This window comes from Bombus bifarius, unplaced genomic scaffold (genome assembly GCF_011952205.1).
Source record: "Bombus bifarius isolate JDL3187 unplaced genomic scaffold, Bbif_JDL3187 scf7180000008155, whole genome shotgun sequence".
In the NCBI taxonomy this organism is placed as follows: domain Eukaryota; kingdom Metazoa; phylum Arthropoda; class Insecta; order Hymenoptera; family Apidae; genus Bombus; species Bombus bifarius.
In genome coordinates, this window is record NW_022884479.1 from 175,280 (window position 1) to 196,918 (window position 21,639).

General features: G+C 34.3%; 4 protein-coding genes and 1 pseudogene across 9 annotated transcripts in view; 2 read left to right on the plus strand and 3 right to left on the minus strand.

Annotated features, from left to right (window-relative positions):
• The window catches only part of LOC117208693, a 46,053-nt gene extending 39,782 nt beyond the window's left edge, over positions 1-6,271 (plus strand). For 2 of the 6 annotated variants that reach the window (XR_004487755.1, XR_004487756.1), the window contains one exon: positions 1,897-1,982. Coding sequence is in view for 3 of the 6 variants with exons in the window: in XM_033449981.1 (XP_033305872.1) it covers positions 1,897-2,054 (158 nt within the window). In the remaining 3 variants the exon portion in view is untranslated. Of the gene's footprint in view, positions 1-200; positions 332-1,896 lie in introns of all 6 variants that reach the window. The other 4 variants (XM_033449984.1, XM_033449983.1, XR_004487757.1 and 1 more) reach the window with 3 other exon arrangements.
• A 1,463-nt stretch (positions 6,272-7,734) lies between these two features.
• On the minus strand, positions 7,735-9,519 carry LOC117208694 (zinc finger protein 830). The gene is made up of 4 exons (XM_033449985.1): positions 9,354-9,519; positions 8,648-9,125; positions 8,406-8,575; positions 7,735-8,332 (listed from the first exon to the last, which is right to left on the minus strand). The coding sequence occupies exons 1-4, from the start codon at positions 9,455-9,457 to the stop codon at positions 8,191-8,193; spliced, it is 894 nt and encodes a 297-aa protein (XP_033305876.1). The 5' UTR covers positions 9,458-9,519; the 3' UTR covers positions 7,735-8,190.
• Positions 9,520-9,597: 78 nt separating this feature from the next.
• On the plus strand, positions 9,598-10,977 carry LOC117208695 (guanosine-3',5'-bis(diphosphate) 3'-pyrophosphohydrolase MESH1). The gene is made up of 3 exons (XM_033449986.1): positions 9,598-10,071; positions 10,177-10,508; positions 10,569-10,977. The coding sequence occupies exons 1-3, from the start codon at positions 9,873-9,875 to the stop codon at positions 10,698-10,700; spliced, it is 663 nt and encodes a 220-aa protein (XP_033305877.1). The 5' UTR covers positions 9,598-9,872; the 3' UTR covers positions 10,701-10,977.
• On the minus strand, positions 10,943-13,353 carry LOC117208692 (probable phosphoserine aminotransferase). Its single transcript, XM_033449980.1, has 8 exons — positions 13,279-13,353; positions 12,557-12,687; positions 12,292-12,404; positions 12,000-12,161; positions 11,830-11,924; positions 11,565-11,734; positions 11,221-11,481; positions 10,943-11,081 (listed from the first exon to the last, which is right to left on the minus strand). Exons 1-8 carry the CDS (start codon positions 13,351-13,353, stop codon positions 10,973-10,975), a joined length of 1,116 nt encoding a protein of 371 aa, XP_033305871.1. The 3' UTR covers positions 10,943-10,972.
• Positions 13,354-19,073: 5,720 nt separating this feature from the next.
• On the minus strand, positions 19,074-19,584 carry LOC117208676 (annotated as a pseudogene).
• Positions 19,585-21,639: the final 2,055 nt, after the last annotated feature.

The following is a 21,639-nucleotide window of genomic DNA, read 5'->3' on the forward strand; positions in this document are numbered from 1 at the left end:
GAGATAATAAGAATTGATATTCGAAATACATTTTTGAATGAAAATGCGTAAGGTCAAGGGGTTAAACGGTTTGAGAAATCGTCGTAGATCATTAGAAACGATATAACGAGACTGATATTAAAAGCGCCGTGACAGAACGATGCATCTTAACTCGCCATAATCATGTTCCTCTTTTTTAATGGATTTGACTCTCTTTGCAGTCGACCATCTATAGCAGTAGTCTGTTTAATGATCCCGTCTGTGACCATTGTTCTTGATTATCATGTACCGTGGACCTATGAGGTGCTCTATTGTAAAAAAACTTTTCAAATTGACGCGTCCTTCAAAGAGGGTAAGTTTCGTATTCTTACGAATTCTTTTATTACACCTTTTCTTATAATTCTTACGATGTTATCACATGTTAGCATATGTATGTATATATATATATATATACACATTATATATGTGTGTGTGTATATTTTGTATATAGCCCTTATATTATGGTTACTTACCCTCTTTCGGATACGTCAGAACTTCGAGCCTAGAAGTGTGTGAGTTGTTCTACAAACACAAATAGATGCGAGTCTCCTCTATCTAGCGTTCTCGAGGATCACGACTATAGTTGCTTGCTACAGTAAAAGAACGTTGCTTGCGTATGATGATTCTGTCGTAGAGATCGCGATTTCAAAGCCACGATTACGTTTATAGTCTAACTAGTTATTTCCATTATTGGCATACAATAAAGTTCGATAAATTTGTAGATGAAATTGGGAGGGAATAAGAAAACATTCGGACCATTTTATTTCTATTTCTTCGAATAAATTTATACTCGATTATATTATAAGTAATTATTTTTACAATTAAAACGTGGTATTTAGCACGTATAATCGATAGATGATTTTTCTGCGAGGAAAGAAATTTTTTATTTCCTCTGTGTAGTACAAACGGACTAGTTAATAGTGTGATACACGAGTTACGACAACGAGAATCGATAAAATAGTATACGCGTGCGTTTCCATTATCGCAAGGAGTTCTGAAGTAGTTTTACAAGAGACCGGATCGCATTTGAGAAATGCATCTCGGTTACACGGTAAGATAGATTATCCATTGATTTCACCGTTAATGGTCAATGAAAGCCTCGACGTAATCGGCCGTTTTGTTTTACGAGCAAACGAAGATTTGCCCATGCTGCTATTTTCCTCTCTGAAGATTCATTCACGGTGAAATCGATCGAGTCGAGTTTCACTTCAAACACCTTTACAATTCGAGTTCTCGAGCACTTGTAGAGTTAGACAATTTGCATGCAAACTCGCACAGTGGCGGTTGCAAGCGCAAATATTCATTGGAAGAAAACAATAAACGTTAGAAACGAAGTTACAGTTATTCGTAAAAAGCTTTAAGTTTGATATTTTAACATTTTATGCAGCATTTAACACCGATTATTTAACTCTATTAATGAACATTGAAAAAAAGGATGTGCTGCGATCAACTTTCACCCGAAATAGCATTTGAGGGTGAATGAACTACGATGTGATAATAATAAATGAATAAAATAAGATTTAAAAAAACAGATACACAGATATGTAACATTATAGAATTAGTCTATGAAATATAAATAATTTATAAAGTCAAACAAAATTGTAAATGAAATTCTTCTTCTAAAATGGCAAAATAGTATTATACAAGTTCGATTTTCGTTTTAGTTTTTCACATTCAGGAAGGAACCTGTCGAATAGAATTTCTCTGCGAAATATTCCACGTGAAATTTACGACCGCCACTGTAACTCTTTCACGATCGCAACGAAACGAACGCGGTTCTTCATGCTTTCAATTTTATTCCAGCTTTTCGTGTCATGTCAGAGGCATGCGGTCGCGACAAAGCACGCGATACTTTAGCAAGAAAATCTCTGTCACCAGGTTCACGAACAGGATCACGACGTGGAAGTCGCAGCAGTAGTGGAAACGCGTCGGCCGTCTCGACGAAATCGAACAAGTCCCCACCGAATCAACCGAACAACATGACGGAAACCGTATTGGAAAACGTCACCGTAGAAATTCTCGATGCCAAGACGTAGATCCGCTGGAGAACGGAAACACAGCCCTCACGATCATCGTTGCCACGCCATTTTCCTTCCAACGACGATCGCGAGGTCGCCCGCAATGAAAAGATCGTCTTCGAAGCGACTTAAGCAATCTCTTTTTCAGAACGTACAAAACTGTTATCCTATTCACATTTCTGAAATCTATTTTCTATTTCCTCCTTTTTATTCGACGCGAAAAGATTCGCTCGTTTGCGTCTTACGTCTGCTGCTTTGGTACAAAATTGTAGAATTATTTATTAACGTGCGTTTGCATACTAGACATTCGTTGTTATTATCGATCATGAAACAAAGTTCAAAGGTAATATCAAAGTTATGTATAATTTGAGAAATTCAGAGAATGTGGGAAACAATATTGCGATTTTTACTAATTGCGAGATAATCATTGTTTAATTTCGGTTTGAGAATGATCGAGTTTGTATTTGCGATTTTGATAAAGCTAGACGAACGTAACACTTATGGTACCGTTAAAAAGGGTTCAACGTTCGAAACATTTTGCATAAGGAAACGCGGATAATCGCGTCGAATTCGCCGTAGAATCTTATCGAGAATCTTATCGAGACGCGTTTGAAATACCGCGAGCAAATTCTCGCAAATAAATTCTCATAGGTCGTTGAGATTTTGTTGCATTTAAGAAAGAAGGCAGGAAATTTAGGGAAGAAGCATAATTCTTTTCTACGAGTAAAGAGGGAAGCTTAGCCTCGCGATTCGTGATTCTATTCGTGAGACGAAGCTTCCTCGTTTTCGGTCTATTCGTTTGCTATTGGTTCGAGTTACAGACGGGTCAACGAAATCTGAAGACGGAACATAGCAAAGACGATGGAAATGTCGTGTTTCCACGTTCCACGTACGGGAAATACGGAGCTTTGCGTCGATTTGCGATGTTTTTCGATGTTTGGACCAAACGAAAACGTACGTTTCGCCATTAATATGGTCACTTATGCTAAAAGGATTCATCGCTTTCAAGCTAAACACTCTCTAGCCGATAGAAACGAATTCGTATTTTATAAACGATACTGTCGAATCTAGTAACACTCGACGCGTTGATCGATCTTTCTAACAAAGTTGTAAACGCCAACTATCGTTTTAGACGAACGCTTAAAAAAAAACGGCGATCCATCGACGATCGCGGAACAACAATCAGCCAAAGTCGATACAGGTCGGCTCGTCCGTGAGAGATAATTTTCGTATCCATCGCGTTCTGTCTTTTATCTCTACTATCTTATTGTATTGTGTATTTTTAATATTACACCAGCGTACAAAGTACTCGATTTTTTCAACGTGAAATGTAACCTTACGGCATATGCACACTCACAAACACACACACACACACACACACATTGACTCTACGTTTTACGATCCACAACGGATAGTTTCTCCAGTAATCGAAATCTTAATTAGAGCTAAAAGATGGAACTCCGGTGTGGTAGTAGCTGCGCTTTATCGTGTGTAGGTATTTCAAATCGTCAGCTGGTCTGATACAAAATCGATACGTGTTATTATCGTACGAAGGAATCGAGGAAGTGTCTGCTGCGGGAAACGCGAGATTATTATCGATGACAAGAGGATCGCCTGTGGATGACTTCCTGGCAGATCCTTTCTGTGAATTACGTATTCCCAACACAAGATATCGACTGACGAAGTACCGATCGTTCATGCCAGAAGAAAGATAGCAATCTCTTCTGGTTTTTCTTTTCGAGAAGCCAACACGAATGGGACCAGACGAAAAGTGTTTGAACCGACATCGTGGGGGTAACGCTACGCATACTTTCTTATATACATAGCGTAGCGAACCAATTAAGCCGCGTGATATTTAAGCATACCATCGAGCAGAAATGTATCTGTTCCTTGATAAACGTGTTTAAAGTAAGGATTAACAAGAAATCGTGCGCGATCATGTTCGTTACACGTAACAGGAAACGAAGATAACGGTACTTACATGTACGTATTATATACATGGGGGTTACACGTAAGCTCGGCACGGTCGTTTCTCATCACCGTGAGATTCGTAGGCGTTACACCCGTTCACCCACGATCGATTGTTCGTCCGACTTATCCTTATCCCTTATCGCTTCTTATCGAGTGCTCCATAAGATTTACTTTCACATGCTTCTGAACTTTGCGAACGTGTCTTGCTCGATCCATTCTATAGCCGCCTGCCTCGTAAGACAAGCTCTATTCGTTGCTCGAGAAAGAATATTCGTCAAAAATGATAGTAAAAGAACGGTTCGCGTGTTAAAAAAATTTGAAAGGATTAATTTTTTCGCGTCGACTGTTAGTAAGTTTACTATAAGAACAAAGAGATTGAAAAAGAATAGAACGGACGAAATCACCTCGAGAGGCTTCACCTTAGATAGAACACGACCAAACACAAATTGTATGCGTTTACACGACTGTATTAGTTTATTATTAATTGCACCAAACCTCATTATCGAAAGCTAACGTCGATTCACGATGATACTTTATACACGTACAGACACGCTATATCGATATATCTGCACACAAACACACATTGAAATCATCTTTTTTTCTTCCCGAGTAAGTAATGAGAATCATCGATAGTCCGGTACGATTGTATCTCAACAATTTAGTGCCTGCGCTCTCGCGTACATAGTACATATTTACATATAAAAAACAGATGAGATTAATTAAATAAATGAATAAATATATATAAATCTATATATATATATATATATACCAATATAAAAGAAGAAGAAAATTATATATACATATATAATACTAGGCTTGGCACTATTTGCACTATTTGTAGATTAATTTTTTGAATGCCTAGCGACTGTATCCACTCTGTGATCTATGTGCAACGTATAGCTAACAGATTCTTCTTGCTATCGTCATTGTTATATTATTGTTAATTATTATGATTATCATTATTCTTAACATTTACAGAAGATAATTCATAGATATTATATAATATCGTGTAAGCTCGACTCGCTTAGTTATTATCGATCCCGCACCTAAAATGTACTCTTGTCTTCTGCACACATAACGTTCAATTTGTATAGCATCCTCGCCGTAAAAGTATCAACTAAATTTAGGGATGTCTTTTTAACGATTAACGCTATCTTAAATCGATCATTTAACGATCATCGATAATGATAACCGAGATTGCGCGATTTAAGCGATAATTGAATTAATGAGCGTATGTGATATTCGTGGGGGATTTAGAATGGAATATAAAAGTTTAAAAACAAAATTAAAAAAAAAATGACAAAAATATGAGAAAAAAATGTGTAAAAAAAGCAGACAAAATAAGAAAGAATGCAGCTGCGTTTTGTGAACAAGAGAGACGAGCAAATGTTTATTAGATAAGGATTTAAGAGGATAACGAGGAGGGATCGATCTGATCCGCAAACGAAATTCGGGGAAGGTTTCAGTTTTCGGATAGAACGTACCCTCCACTGTTCCATATCTAATTAAGTAACCGAGACTCGATATATCGCGTTCTTTGTATCTCGACGAAATGTCCATTGAAACAATCTTCGATTTATAATACAGCTCTGTGGAAAGTAATCGTTCGCTTGTAAGAATATCTCTAGTATAATAATTAACGCGATTTAGAGCAGTATCGATTAAGATGCTTTTCTCGAGTCGTTAGTTTCCCTCCGCTTTTATGGTAACGAAAACAAAACAAAGGAAAATTAACGAAGAGACAAGCAGTGTGCCTCGTCTTTATCACACAAAGACACTCGCTCACTTTTGTAAAATCTCTTGTATCGTAAAACCATGGAATATCCCGCTCTTCATCGCGCCCTCCGATCCAGAGAAACGTTTCCTACATAGGAAGAGTAAACAATTTTGCTCTGTTTCTCATATAATCGTCGATAACGATCCAAGATATGGAAACTTACGACTAATTAACGTCTTATCCTTCTTTTCTCGTTAAATTCTCTTCTTCCTTCGTATTCTCCTTCCAAATACCTAGCGATCAATCAAATCGTTGATTCGTCTCGATTCATTTATCACAGCCGATCGTTTCGATCTATTCCAACAAGAAATCTTCGTTCCTTTGAGAAACATACATTCGTGATTCGACTATATTCGCGAAACGACTATATAAGGAACTTCGAATCAGGGACGTCAAACTTAAGGATACAGAGGAAGAGAAACCGGAATCGTTCGGTAAATTGTCCAGTACCATCGATCACATAGGACAGCAAGTCCGTACTTCTTGTGATCCTGGATCGATTTTTAATAATAGAATCGTCTGAGAGATCAAGGCAAGCTGTTGTTCCCTGAACTGTCACAGTTTATAGATACACGATACTGTAGAAGAACGTGAAGATAGAAGAACGATACTGTAATCCAAATATGGGGAAGTGTTTGGATTACTTCTCGTTCTCGTGGGACTACGTTGTTCCGAAAATATCGGTTTTTCATGCCCAAACGAACTCTCTGTGACGATACCAACTACATAAGTACTTGTATATGTACTCATCACTATTCAAGTAAATCATCTTATAAAGTTCAACCAGTGACCACTTTTGATATCTTTGTGGATAACTCGATCGACGACGCTATTTTCTTTCGCGTTCGTCGTGTTCAATAGAAACTAACAGAACACTTCGATAAACCGGAAGACGCAACAAGAAACACAAGAAACCGACAATTCTTACTGACAACGATGGAACATCCCTAAATCAAAAAATTAGACAATACCTTTGTCGATACTGAATCCGAATCAAATTGATCAGAGATGAAAAGGTCGAAATGAAAGATCGTCGGTCCGCGAGGAACTATCTTCGTCAGTGCTTTGTCGAAATACAATATACATGCATATATAATAAATATATAAAACGTCCTTAGGAAACGATCTTTCAGCCGAGACTTTCGTGATTTTGTAAAAATTTCTTGTTACACAGCCTTGCCTGCGTAACCCTTTCGTATCCAACACAATTTATCCGATTGTATTATAAACGATCGTTCAATGAATATCGTTAAGGTCCAGTATTCATTTCTTCTGAACATTAGTAATATTATTGTAACGAATTAATGTAATCACCGGCACCGCCTGCTTTTAAGGGACTACGTAGCGTGTACGCACGTTTGAGCTTCTGTAGAATTACATATATTAAGGATAAGCTTAGAAGTTTCGTCTGATCGCATTTTGTGCTTAAATTCAATGATCCGTCTCTTAATGTTCGATTACTATGATCGTTGGACGGTTCGCGATGAAGAAATGTTGTGATTCGACTTAGAGTAAATAACGTAAAAAAAAAAAAAGAAAAAGAAAGAATTATTATATACTCGTCTCGAGATATTTATATACATATGGTATACAGGTACACAAACACGATATAGTCGTAAAATGTAGGTCTCGCTTCTCGATTACAAAAAGAAAAAAAAGAAGTAAAATCATGTAAAAATAAAAATTAAGCTCTACACGATTACATGCTACGTTGTAAAACACTAAGAGTATTTAAAATGCAGGATTTCTAGATAGCAAAGTGGAATCTTACAGAGACGTAACTTTTCAGAGATTATAACGTAATATCGTTCGACGCAGATGTTAGATGAAACTCACGCGAGAAACTTTTAATTAGCGATTAGGTACATATTGTAGAATTTCCTAGTTACTGCGCGTGGATGGGTGCGGGTAAAAAACGAGTATGCGAGTCTCTCATTTTTCGATTTTCAATATTTTATAATGTCTGGTATGTAACGAAAGTGGATATTGTTAAATTTTTGGCAATATACTACTCACACTATTTTACTAGCGGCTTAGCCTACCTTGTAACCTTTATATTATACATTTCATATTATAGCTTGTAATGGATAAATTAATAATCTATAACAATTGTATTTGAAACTTAATTATATTCTGACTCTTTGAATTCGTTTTAATAAAATCTTAATACACTGTACAAATCGTAGACTCGTTTTCTTCCTCAAACAGGAGTGACAAACATTTTTCTATTCTTTCTATTCTTTTCTATTTTTTTTTTTTTTTTGTACAAACAATGTCCAGAATTTTATATGAAAATTTAATTAATACAACTTTCTGGATATTACTCTCCATACTTCTAAAAGTACTTTTGAAATTACCCATATAAATATTTACAAAGTCATAAATACTGTACATTAATTAGAAATTTCATTTATAAGAATTTTTGGCCCTCCAATCGAGGAATTCATCGAAATCGACTTCGTCTTCGCTGGATACATCTTCATCTGTATTTTTTTGTTTTCTGTCAGTAGCTTGCACCTGTTCCTTACGTTTTACAAGATCCATTACCCTAGCAAAATAATACTTCGTTTATTCAGTATGGTCTGTATTGAGTCAATTAAATTCACTATGATTTAAATTACCTAGACCAATGTCTTATTTGTTCCTCTATTTCATCTAATTGTCTTTCTGTTGTTGCTTCTTCTTGGTCATCTGCAATAATTTGTGCAGACTGTGCCGCTTCCTCTTTAATTTCTTTCTGGAACTTCTCCCATTCCTCTTCTATAGGATTTTTATATTCTACGTTACGCACCTAAAAATCCCCACATAAATTACTGGACTTAACATTATATTACTACAGAAAATTCTTATACAATGATCTTACTTTAGCATCTAGAACTGGATCATCAAAAAATCCTTCTGGAAGTGGTGGTTGATTTGTATCTTTGCTTCTCTCTTTTTCTTTTTCCTCCTCTACTTCTACATTTTTCAAATCTTTTTCATGTACAGGTTCTTTATCATTCTCAGATTGTTGTGTTATTATAGGAGTACTTGATGGTATAGTACAATTGACTTGTTTAGGATTATCAAAGAAATCTGATGGTAAACTTGACAGAACTTGTGCTGACTGTGCAGAATTTTTTAATATACCCTTTATTTTCTTATTTGTTGATGATTCTTGTAAAGGAGATGTAGGCCTTTTACACGTTTGAGCTTTTGTAGGATTTGTTTCTAGTTTTGTTTTCTTTGCTAATATGATATTTTCCTTATGAGTCTTTGAGTTTAAATGTACTGGCCAAACTGCCTCGCTGCGTACAATGGTTTTGCATAAAATACACATAAGTTGTCCTGCATCTGTATATGTGTTTACCATGGTTAAGGATTCTTCAAAAATATTTTAGTCTCTAAAATGTTATTTTTTGAAATGATAATTTTATGCAAAATATACTTAAATTTTATTACTCTTAAATATATAGAATATTAACGAAATTTTGTTATTATAAAACAAAAATTAAAACAATCTAATGCAAAACGAAATATATAGAAAAAACTTTATATTAAAATATGTAAAACCGCAATAAAAAGGATATTTTGCCAGCGGCGATTCAATTTTTTTAACCACTCCTATTTTCCTTTTGTGTTCACTCATAGCTTTACGTAAGTCATCTTGTGTTAATTTTCTTTTGAGTGACATTTTCAGAAATAAATTACGCTCTTAAGTAACAAACACAACTCACAATGTTTAGGTTATGTTTTGTACGCTTCTTGTTAGGTATCTGTAGCTCCTCTATTGTCAAGTTTCAAAATTAACTAACATTAATTGATGCAATCAAAATAATTTCTAAAGTACGTCTAGTAGAGAGAATTATTTTTATATATTTATAACCTTTTCTCGTTGTAGAGTAGTATTATTAAATAAAAGAGTATATTTTATAACTGTTGTGTTTTATAATTTTTATAATTCTTAAAAAATTATTTATTCAGAAAAATTTATTCATAGCATTAAGCTTTCTCTTTGTCGCTATAATATCCAATATTATCAATAATTCTTTTAAATTTAATTATAAGATACGAGGTGGAAAATTGTGGCATAACGCAACAGATTAAACATGGAGAATGATATTTCTGTACCATGTGTCAATCACGATCCATTGACTGTAGTCGGATCTTGCAAATTATGTTCCAGAGAATTGACTAATGCAGAATTGTTATCAATAGTAATCAAATGTGCCAATTTTGTAGCAATAAAACACAAGGATCAGAGGAGAAAGGATGAAAACGAAACACCATATATAAATCACCCAATAGGTTTGTAAATTTTTAAAAACAAGTTCGTTTTATAAAACAAATATCAAACAAAACAAGTATATAATCATAATTTTAAATTATAACATGCTGTGAAAATATTTTTAGGAGTAGCAAATATTTTGGTACAAGAAGGCAATATTCATGATCCTGTTGTAATTATAGCAGCTCTTTTACATGATACTGTAGAAGATACTGATACTACATTTGAAGAGATAGAAACTCAATTTGGTACAGAGGTTCGTAACATTGTTAAGGAACTAACCGATGATAAAAGCTTACCAAAAGTGGAACGTAAAAGATTACAAATAGAGAATGCCCCTAAATGCAGTCACAAAGCTAAATTGGTAAAGCTAGCAGATAAATTGTATAATTTAAGGGATCTTCAAAAAGCTATACCAGTTGGTTGGTCAGAAGATAGAGTAAAAGAATACTTTAAGGTAATGAAAGACTCATTTAAGGTAAATATTAATCAATTCTGTAAAAAATATTAATTACAGTGGGCCAAAGCTGTGGTTGATGGATGTCGCAGAACTAATTTTAATCTAGAAAGAGAGCTAGATCTAATATTTGCAAAGAAGGTATCCCAAGATAGAGAAAGTTGTACATGTAAAAGGCCATTGATATCATAATGTTAATGTTTTATTAAAACAATAATTTTGAAATTGAACATTGCAAAAAACATGTAAAAAAAGGTAAAAATATATTTGAAGCATTAAATATTACATAATATTACGTGATATTTAGAAAGATAATGAAAGTTTTTATATTAGATATATTTTTTACTAACATTCAAATTTTATAAGATATATGAAAGATCTTGTAATGATATTCTATATATCTTATACATACATACAAGTCATTCTTAACCAAATAATGTTTCCAGTAAATATATTTTAATTTCCTAATTTTTATTATATTTTTCATAGAACCACATCATATATTTTGCTAATGCTTCTACTTCCTCCACAGTAACAGCGTTATACACAGATGCTCGAATTCCACCTACTAATCTGTAATTAAATATTATTAGACTTAATTTAAAAGATAATAAAACAACAATGTGTGTGTGTGTGTGTGTAAAACATAGTTCGTATAATTTTTAACGTATATATATTATATATACAAGGTTTATTTTCTACTTGTACTGACCTGTGACCTTTCAATTGAAGCATTCCACGTGCGCTCGCACCAGATAGAAACTCTTTTTCTAATTGTTCATCGTTTTTGCCTATCCTAAATGGCACATTCATTCTACTCCTTACGTCGGATTTAACTGGACATGAATAGAAACCATTTGATTTGTTGATCACGTCGTATATCTTTTGACTCTTTGCAATTGCCAGTTTCTCCATCCCCTCAACACCACCGTGTTCTTTGATCCATTTGAAAACTAGCCCAACTACGTATATTCTAAAAATCAATATAAATTGGCAATAAAAATTTAATATATTTTCTTATTTATATACAAAATTCATTATTATAGATATACTTACTGAAATACCGGTGGTGTATTGTGTATAGAGTTATCAGCTGCTATAACATTAAAATCGAACATTATTGGACAGAACTTCGAAGCATGACCGAGAACATCATCTCTCACTATCACAAGAGTCACACCAGCCGGACCGATGTTTTTCTGTGCGCCAGCAAATATTACAGCAAACTGAAAGATATATTATAATAATTAATTAATCGGTATTATGATAATTGATCTACTCGTTGTTATAATCAATATTTATCAGGATAAATATTATGTACTTTCGAAACGTCGAAAGGTCTTGTAAGTATATTCGACGACATATCAACGACCAGTGGTACTCCATTCGTTTCAGGGATGTAATTAAACTCGATTCCTTAAATAATGAAATACTTTCTGATTATTCACGTTGAGGCTATTGTCTTGAGTTTTTGTATTATTATTTAGTTACCGTGAATTGTTTCGTTTGCACAATAGTAAACATAAGACGCATTGGGATCCAGGTTCCAAGTAGATGGGTCAGGAACTTCCGTGTATTTCGTTGTTGGTGGCAAGACCAAATTCACTTTGCCATACTTGGCCGCTTCTTTCGCCGCTTTGGCCGACCACGTGCCTCGAAAATTGAATTTACATTAAAATACAAGAAACTATCTACCTTTATTTTTAGATAGTGATTATTATATCTATTATTGGTATTGGTAGGTTGTATATTTTATAGCACAGAACAATGCTTAAAAATTTACCAGTTACTAAGTAGTCTGCGGTATCAGTTGCCATCATATTTAAAGGAACAGCGGCAAATATACCTGTTCCACCCCCTTGCATAAACAGGATTTTATAATTATCGGGTACATGTCTGTAAAATTTAAACCATTCATTATTTCGTTTAGAAACATGTATCAACACTAGAAGTTACTCATAGATGCTTTCTAATATTACTCGGGACTGATTAACGAGAGCCATTGTTCAGAAGAAAATTATATTTCTTATATTTTCATAACAACTTACAGTATTTCTCGCAACGTTGCTTGTGCATTTTCAATAACGCTTTTGAACTCAGCTGATCTATGACTCAATTCCAAAATACTGATTTGAGTATTACCATAGGCGAGCAATTCTTGTTGTACTTGTTTTAATACCTGCAAAAGAAACATACCGTTACAAAGTGTAATTTATTCGTGATGAAGAGAGACAAGAATATAAACGAAACAATTAATCTTGAAAGGAAAAAATACCTCATGTTGACATGTATAAATTAATTTAATATTTATTATCATTGATATTGACGATATTAAACGTGCGTGATAACAGAAGAAATAAATTTGATTAATTCTAATCCAACGAATTAATAAGTCGTATAATATATATAATAAAAGTATTACCAAATTGCTTCTAATATCTTACACGAATGAGTACATGCAACTAAAAATAATCCTAATTGTAAAAAGCATTTCAAAAACAGTTTGACAAGAAATATTAAGTGAATGATATTGAAGATTATAATATTTATGTAAACGTTAATTAATACACACAAGCCTATAGAAATAAAAAAAAAAGAGAAATATCTTCATCTTTCGTAAATCATATTTCTATTTCTATAACTCATCTCTTCCTATTGTCTATGAACTAATATTTACATAATGTCTTTATTTTAAAAAATGAACAAAAAGTAAAATTACAAGATTAAAAATAATAGGCTCGATTAAAATATGTAATAATTTCAGCGTTACCTGTTCCGGAAGTTTGCCTGGCCCGGCACCAAAATTAATAACTTTGTTCTCTGAAATATTGGTCTGATTACTCATTGCGAGATGTACTGCTTTACTCGAAGGCTGATATGGAAATACTGAACTGGATTTGACACAGAAAGTGGTTTGAACTCTCCGTGCCTCGTTATCTAAGAACTTTGGTAGATTTATCGCACTAAATTATCGCTATTTACGTTGTGTAGTCACTTTTTACAGCACTTTAAGATGTTATACACCAAAAATTATTGATTTCTAAACACTCTGGACAATCATAGATCGTTATAAATCGAAGCCTTTTCTTTTTCGTTGCATCACTTCCTTGTACTTTCTCTTTACACTTTTCTGTTTTCTTTGAAACTACTTTATGAGACTGACTGCTGTGAATTCTTAAAATTTATTCAGGTAAAGATAAGATCAATAAACCGTGTCAATACTGACCATTGTATGCACACATTGATATGTTGCTTTATTTTGCTTTGTGCGTTGCGTGAAGATCTGTTCAACAGGTCTTTATGAGCAAAGAATGTGGATTTAGACCTTAATGATTTGTTGTTTTATAATGATATGATTACTAAAGTTCGCTTTGTCAAACGAAGCTGCGGAAATGTATTAAAACTAATGTTAAAGGTTTGATCACTATTTTTCAATAATTGTATCCTGAAGAGATAGTAATGATTTAAACAATTTTTGTCCTTCCTTGAATCTGTATATGTATCTTTTTTATCACGTAAAAATATTATATTAGTATCTGTTACAAAATAGAGTAGAACTAATATAACAATTACACTTCCATAAATGAAACAATATTATAATATATTTTGTGTTCTTTAAAGATTATATTCCTCTGATAAATCTACTAATGCCCCCAGCAATGTTTTATCTACCGATTACGAAACTGACTTATATGACTAACACGTGATTAGATTCAGATTTTGTGGTTATTAACACGTTCATCGCCACGTCGTACATATTTATGTGACGGGTATACTTCTGTGGGGGCCCCGTCACCAACGTATGGTGACGCTTTCTTGTTCGAATTAACACGTTCGTCGCCTAGCGTGTTTCACAAATATGTGCGACGTGGCGACAAACGTGTTAAATATAGGATACTATATATGGAATATACAACATAAAAATACCAAAAACATATTATACCATACTTTTTATTAATTTATATTCTGGATAATATATTACATTATGCTATATCGCGTGGTATTTGTTAAAACTTTCCAAACACATTTGCGGTGATTTTGGGCACTTCGAACAATAGTTGTGAACTCCGTCATCACTACTCTCCTCACTTTCAAATATGTTTTCACATTGTTTACTGAACATTTTGAGGATGAAAGAATCACTGATGTACGTCTCACAAGTATGCTTCTCGACTAAATGAAAGATCTGAGATATCTGCCATGAGATCCCTCGGAATACTCTAGCTGGAAAGCTTATCGCTTTCTCCACTTCAGAACTAAATAATCTTTTCTTTACAATGAATCAAAGGCGATAAACAATGAATTCCCGCTTGTCGCTCTATTTACGTTCTGCATACCGGCGGTTGGATTTTTGAGCCCCTCAGAAAACTTAACCGAATCACGTTGGGTGACGAACGTGTTAATACAAAATATTAATACGATCACTTAACGGAATTTCTTTTATTTCACTTTTATTACAAATATCTCTCACAATATATAATTCATAACATACATAAAAATGAAATAGATAATCCCAAAAGTTTAGATTTTGATCATACATCATAAATGATAAAGTTCCTGGGATAAACATATATATATATATATATACATATATGTATACATATATATACATATATATACATATATGTATACATATATATACATATATGTATACATATATGTATACATATATATACATATATGTATACATATATATACATATATATATATATATATATGTTTATCCCAGGAACTTTATCATTTATGATGTATGATCAAAATATATATATATACATACATACACGGTGGTTGGTAACAGGTGGTACAAGCGGAAAGGGGATGATTCTACGCGAAAAAGGAAGTCGAAAATATATATATATATATATTTTTTTTTAATTTTTCCATCGAGACAACGCTCTACAGTGAGAGCGAAAATTCAAAGTCGATTTTCTCGAAAACAAAGCCTCAAACGAAAAATTATTATTCTATATTTTCGACTTCTTTTTTCGCGTAGAACCACCCCCTTTCCGCCTGTGCCGCCAGTTACCAACCACCTTGTATATGGAACATAAATCTTGTAAAAATATTAATATATACCGCGCCTGACATCAGGTATAAGCAAAAATAAATTTCTTCAAACAAATTTCAAGTTAAATCTTTAGCTTGTGTAATTATATCAAACTTGTTCAATTAACAATGAGCAATTTCCATCGTGTTTTGACAACTGACTCATCAATGATGTATTTCCTTGGAATTGGAAAAGGAATGTGCATAATTTTGTCCTTCGTCAACACTCAAAATATTATCTACATGCTATACTTAGGGATTCAATTTTATAATACGTTGCCTCATTTTCCATCACTGCTTTCCTATTATCAGTCACTTGAACTGTAATATAAACCAGTCTTTTATTTTCATTACTATTCTGCGTACCATTTATCAGGAACAATACATTTTATTTGTTAATCTAATAACATGCGAAGTTCCTCATTTGTCCCGACATCAATCAATGGATAAGTGAATTGAAATCTGTGAAAATAAGTATCTAGTAATACGACTTCCGAACCGACGTAATTATTGCAATGATTGTTAAATTTCAAAACAATTTCCTATCCATATTAAACATATTACGTATATGTGCATGTCTATTAGTTCGATTAGTTGCTTTACTTACGGTAGTTCGCCATTCTGGATCATTTAGACTCAACAAAGATGCATTCAATTTACTCCATACCTCAAAAAGCTCTTATTATCTTAATTCGAATGGAAAGATAGAGACCTGTGACAGTATTCAGCTTGGTCAACTTTGAACAAGGCATATTAATAAGCCGGAGTAACTCGCATACAACCTTTTTTTTTTTTTTTTTTTTTTTACGTGGAGAAATCCTCATGGACACTCTGCTGTTGCAGTAATTGCGTAACAGCAGAGTAGTGTCGGACTCTTACCGACTAAAACTCCACGATGACCACCCTACGCGTATGACAGGGGTGCTCCAGGATCCTCTTATAAATTAACTTCAGTTGCACCCCCTTCACGCGTTCTCTTGTTCTAGCCAGTCCTAATATTTCCTGACTATTGAATTGGCGTTAGGGGGGGCCATTACCCCTAGCGCTGTCTCTCCTTATTGATATTCACCGGAGGCTTGCCTTGTGTGCTTCGACAACTCGCATACAACCTGGTGGTGGTACAAGCTATGAAAAAACTTTTCCGGACATGAGAAAACACATTTGCACAGATAACGAACAAAAGGGATTAGAGCTCACCAAATAAGATTTGCTACAATTTGCTGTAGTTCGTCACAATAAGCCTATGAGTATCGCGCGTCAGACGATTTTCGAATTAGTTGATGCTTGGATGTTCAAGATACGGAAGCGCGGAGTGATGAGACGTTTATGTACAACTTGATCATGGTGCAACCCATTCATCAGCCAGAAAACTTCATGCACGATTTTCTAAAAAGAAAGACATTTCCCCCCTTCTTTATGCCGTATCAGTCCTCTCTCGTCGCTCCTTATCTCATGCAGAGACAGGCCAAATAATGTTGCCGGTGAAGGCCAACAGCCTGGGTACATGTACGGGTCTCTTGCCTGCAACATAATTTCGTTATGTGTAGTATGCGCGGCAGAAAAGCATTTTTGAAATTAATATGAACTAGAAGATTGCAGAAAAACTGTACACGTTTTCCAAATTTTATTAATTTCATTTCATTTCTTAAAGTCTACAAAACTGTTAATCAACATTAAGCAAATATACAAAATCTTGACGTACAGAATAATGGAGCGAATATTAGAAACGATACTACTAAATCTACAAGCTAAAATGTACTATACAAATTTTCTTCAAACTATAAAACATACAAAGTATATATTTCTGAAAATAAAAAATATCGGATCAAACACTCTTCGAACATACCTCGAACGCTCATTATTACGTATATTACCAAACCAATACATATAATATAATATATAAACCAAACCAATGAAAGGCGCAGAGACTGGAGAACATGGGGTCCTCGAGCGTGCAGTACGCTTCAGCATCGCTGCAAACACCAACTCCCTCCGCTTGTCCCAATGCCATCTCGTACGGTGAGACTGCAAACAAAAAATATCCATATATACATCAAGATAGTAATGCGATTTCTATTCTTGCAGCACCGACGTAATACACGGTGCTCCGTAATCGCTCGAGATTCCATTTAGTTGTTGAAATCTCTACGCATTTGGTAGATAAAACGATGCGAGAAATCCTCTTGTCACAGTTAGGTCTTCCAAACCTGATCGCTTGCATTTTTCCCGCTACTTCAGCGTCGTAACGTTACTTTTATTTCTGCCAACTTAGACACGACATCGTCTAAACTGCCCACTTCAGGACACGATGGCTCCTCCCGGGGATTCTGTTGAGACGATCCCGGATTTTCCGTGTCCTCACCATTGTAGAGTTCATAATTTGTATAATTTACCTTCTTCTTCAAGCATTGTTTTTTAAATTTCTGCCATTTTGAAGCTGCTGATAATCGCCGGATGCGTAAATCATTTTTAGCTTTGGAAAGAGCGCACGTCAGCATTGCTTCAATCCGTAAATCGCGTCTGCGCATTCGGCGACACTTTGATCTTTTGCGGCGAACTTCGTCAATCCATGTTAGTAACCGTTCTGTTTCTGGCTTGTTGGCGTTTGTTTTTGAAAGTCCCTTCTTTGTCCTCGCCATGCTTTCTCAACTATTTCACCCAATTATTGAGTAAGTAAAATGTATACCAACCTGTATCCGGCTCGTGTTTGTTGTAGAACAAAACAGAAGAGATTCACACAACTGCACACAAAGGATTTGAAACCACCGAGCAAAACACCCTCCTCACAGCACAGTCGTAAGATGACTAAGGGAAGTCTACGCTGCGCGTCTGAAGTCCGCTTTCTATACCCCCTCCCCTGTCTTTATGACGTAGTCTTACGCGCGAAAATGGAAACTAGTTCCGTGTAAAATCTTACGTTGGCCTTACATTCTAAGAATTTTTGAAAAATACTTCACTCCAATTAATTTTTAAATATATGTGCGACAATTTTAGTGCTAAATTTTATATATTTTGTACATTATATTAAAATTCTTGATTTACAGGAAATAATCAATAGCGTATGAAGGTGTACTGCACGTATTATTTGGCACGTACATTAATGTTGATGCAAAAATAATTATTCCAATGATTTTAAGTTACACACATAATAGATAAAGTAGGCTGTAGACTATGAAATTCGTATGAAATAAGCAGAGAATAGTAACTAAATAAATGTATATGTATATGGAACATAAATCTTGTAAAAATAATATATTAAATTACATTCAAATCAAATATATGAACAAGATCTATTGACTTTTAATTATTTTTTTGAAGCACTAGTATCAAATAAAATTGCGTCATTACGAATACAAAAACAATAACGTTGATATAAAAATGTCATCCCGAAACACAGTTTGACGTGATACAAGTGTATTATTTTAATTTAAGCAGAAAATATCTAATCATATTTAACAATTTTGAAAAACATACCTCTACTAAACTATCATTATCTTTTCCTATACCATCGGCAAGGCCCTGAACAGCAAGCAGTTCAGCAGTTGTTAAAAAACTAGATAATTGTTCCCGAACCACATTTACTTCACCGTGATACATAAAATCAACCAATGGAACCAAATCATCGAATTTTACATCACGAGATATTATAACAGGATGCTGACATGGATTTTCCTAAAATAGAATAAGTATCATTTATAAAATATATGTTAACAGTAATAAATTATTAAATTCTTAATTTCACTCTACCTTAAATAAATCTCTAAAATATGTACTACATGCAGATAATAGCATTTTGTCTGCTCTTATTCCTTTTTCCTTCGCAGCTTAAAGTTACATCAACGAGATCTTCTTCTGTTCTCAGCGTATCAAAAGCACAAGTAATATGTTTTAAGTAATTATTCCACCTAAGAGAAAACTGTTGAATCCGTAAAACAATTATATTAAATTTGCAATTTTGAATTTGAAAAACATTTGACTTCAATGAGTATATTTTGATTCTTACCTGCCGGAAAACTGATGGAACAAAAATTTGTTACAACTATCATGTACTTATGTAATTAAAACAAGACAAAACTTTTATAAATATAAAAATTGTCATAAAAATTTTGACGCAACGCATTTGAACATTTTATGACTCATTGTATTAACATCACATTATTTCTTTTTTGATGAGTATAATAAAAGCAATAATATTTAAACAATACATACATGTTTAGATGGCTTTCACAATATGGCTTTCCCATAGAGCAGGAGGCTTATTACAAAATTCACGTCATAAATGTAATTTTCTTCAACTTCCTAAAGCAAAAATTATAAGTGTCCACTCAGGAATACCCAACATATTGAAACACTTAAATAATACAAATTTCATATTTGGGTATTACATATTTCTAAGAATTTAACACTACCATGCTTACCATGCTTTCATTAGCATGCTTCAAATGACTTTATATTGAAATTATTTGTATGGTATGGTATGCATTTCCTTATCACCCTTTATTTTTCTTTCTCCTTCTGCAGAAGAGTTAAGACTATTTGTATCCTCCCTATATTTGTCTATTATACATCCTACATACTTTCACAAATAACAAAAAGTAGCAAGGACAAATATAACTTGAATGTATACAGTCATCACAATGAAATGTCAATCACCTTTTGCAGATCTAAAATATTAAACGTGAAACGATGATCTTAATTTAGAATAGATTATAGATACACAATCTGTTGGTTTCTTCCTTTCTTAGCAATGATCTGTTCCATTGTCAAACAAGTATTTCCTTCAGTAGCCGGATGAAATGCAAATTTATATTGTATTATGCTTATTGTTACGCCGCCTAAAACATCTGCACGCCAGCCCGCGCGACCGGACAACAACCGACCTGCGTAACGTCACTTCGACCCTCAATAAACCTAAGGACCCACCATAACTTTCACTTCCCTGTATTGTTTCGCCATGTGTCTTCAATCCGTTTGTCTTGAAGAATTTCTAAAGCTTAAAAATATTCTCGAAACACAGTCGGTTTTTAGAGAGGTCCTTGGGTTTATTAGTCGCACTTAAAACACGGAGAAAGCGGGTATGCACCCATTAGGAAAATCCGAATAGCCCTGTAATAAAACAAGCTAGGTTTTTCTCACGCACACAGTCATCTATCCACCACGATGGTAGGAGACTCCCTACTCATCCCTTCGAGCAGTAATGCAGGTCATGACCAATCGACACCTCGGTTCGTTACCCTCACTTTTCCTAACGAAAGTGGGAACAACGAATCCGCGTTCTTTAGGCACAGGGGCACACCCACACCGAACTTTTCTTCCGTATTAAAAAAAGAGCGACAGTCAGTCTAAAAACTAACGCCTAACGCGGCAGTCTACACATAGCGCGAGAGTCGCATACTTCCCGCAAATCTTTGTCGGTTCTCGGTGTGGTCGAACATACATCTTCTCTCCTAAATACATCATAGTGCTAAGTCCATTAATACACTAATTTCCAGTATAAGAGCCCTGCTCTAGCGCACATATCTATCGCATCGTCGTGCGACAAGTTGTTAACTATTTATTTCTCTGCGTCAGTGTACTCTAAGTGTTGGAAATATATAATTTATAACTCTGTGAATCACAGTGTTATACAAACTCAATCACCCCTTATTATCTCAACGGAAATCAGGGGATCGATCAATTCGTGGTGTCGATTGCTACAATCGTAACGGGGATTTACGACCCCCGTTGACGTCTCTCCTCGCGATTACGTCTCCCCGCAATTGGTCGAATTTACACTTATCATTATACTGCAAGTACTTTGAATTACTGAAATTGCAGAACCATTTCCTGTTATTGAATGCAAAACATACAGCACGAACACGTTTTCCATTATCAAAAAAGGCCATACAAATGTCTCATCCATTGTATTAAAGTGATAAGAGATAGACACAGCACCAGGCCTGTAGCTCATAATACAACAAGTTACACCAGTTTCTCAATTTTCCCCAATTATATTCAATGTTTACAATAATCATCCTTCATATAAAATTGTTACCTTTATCCACAGCATACCACCTCTCTCCCCCTCTTTAAAAATATGACCTTT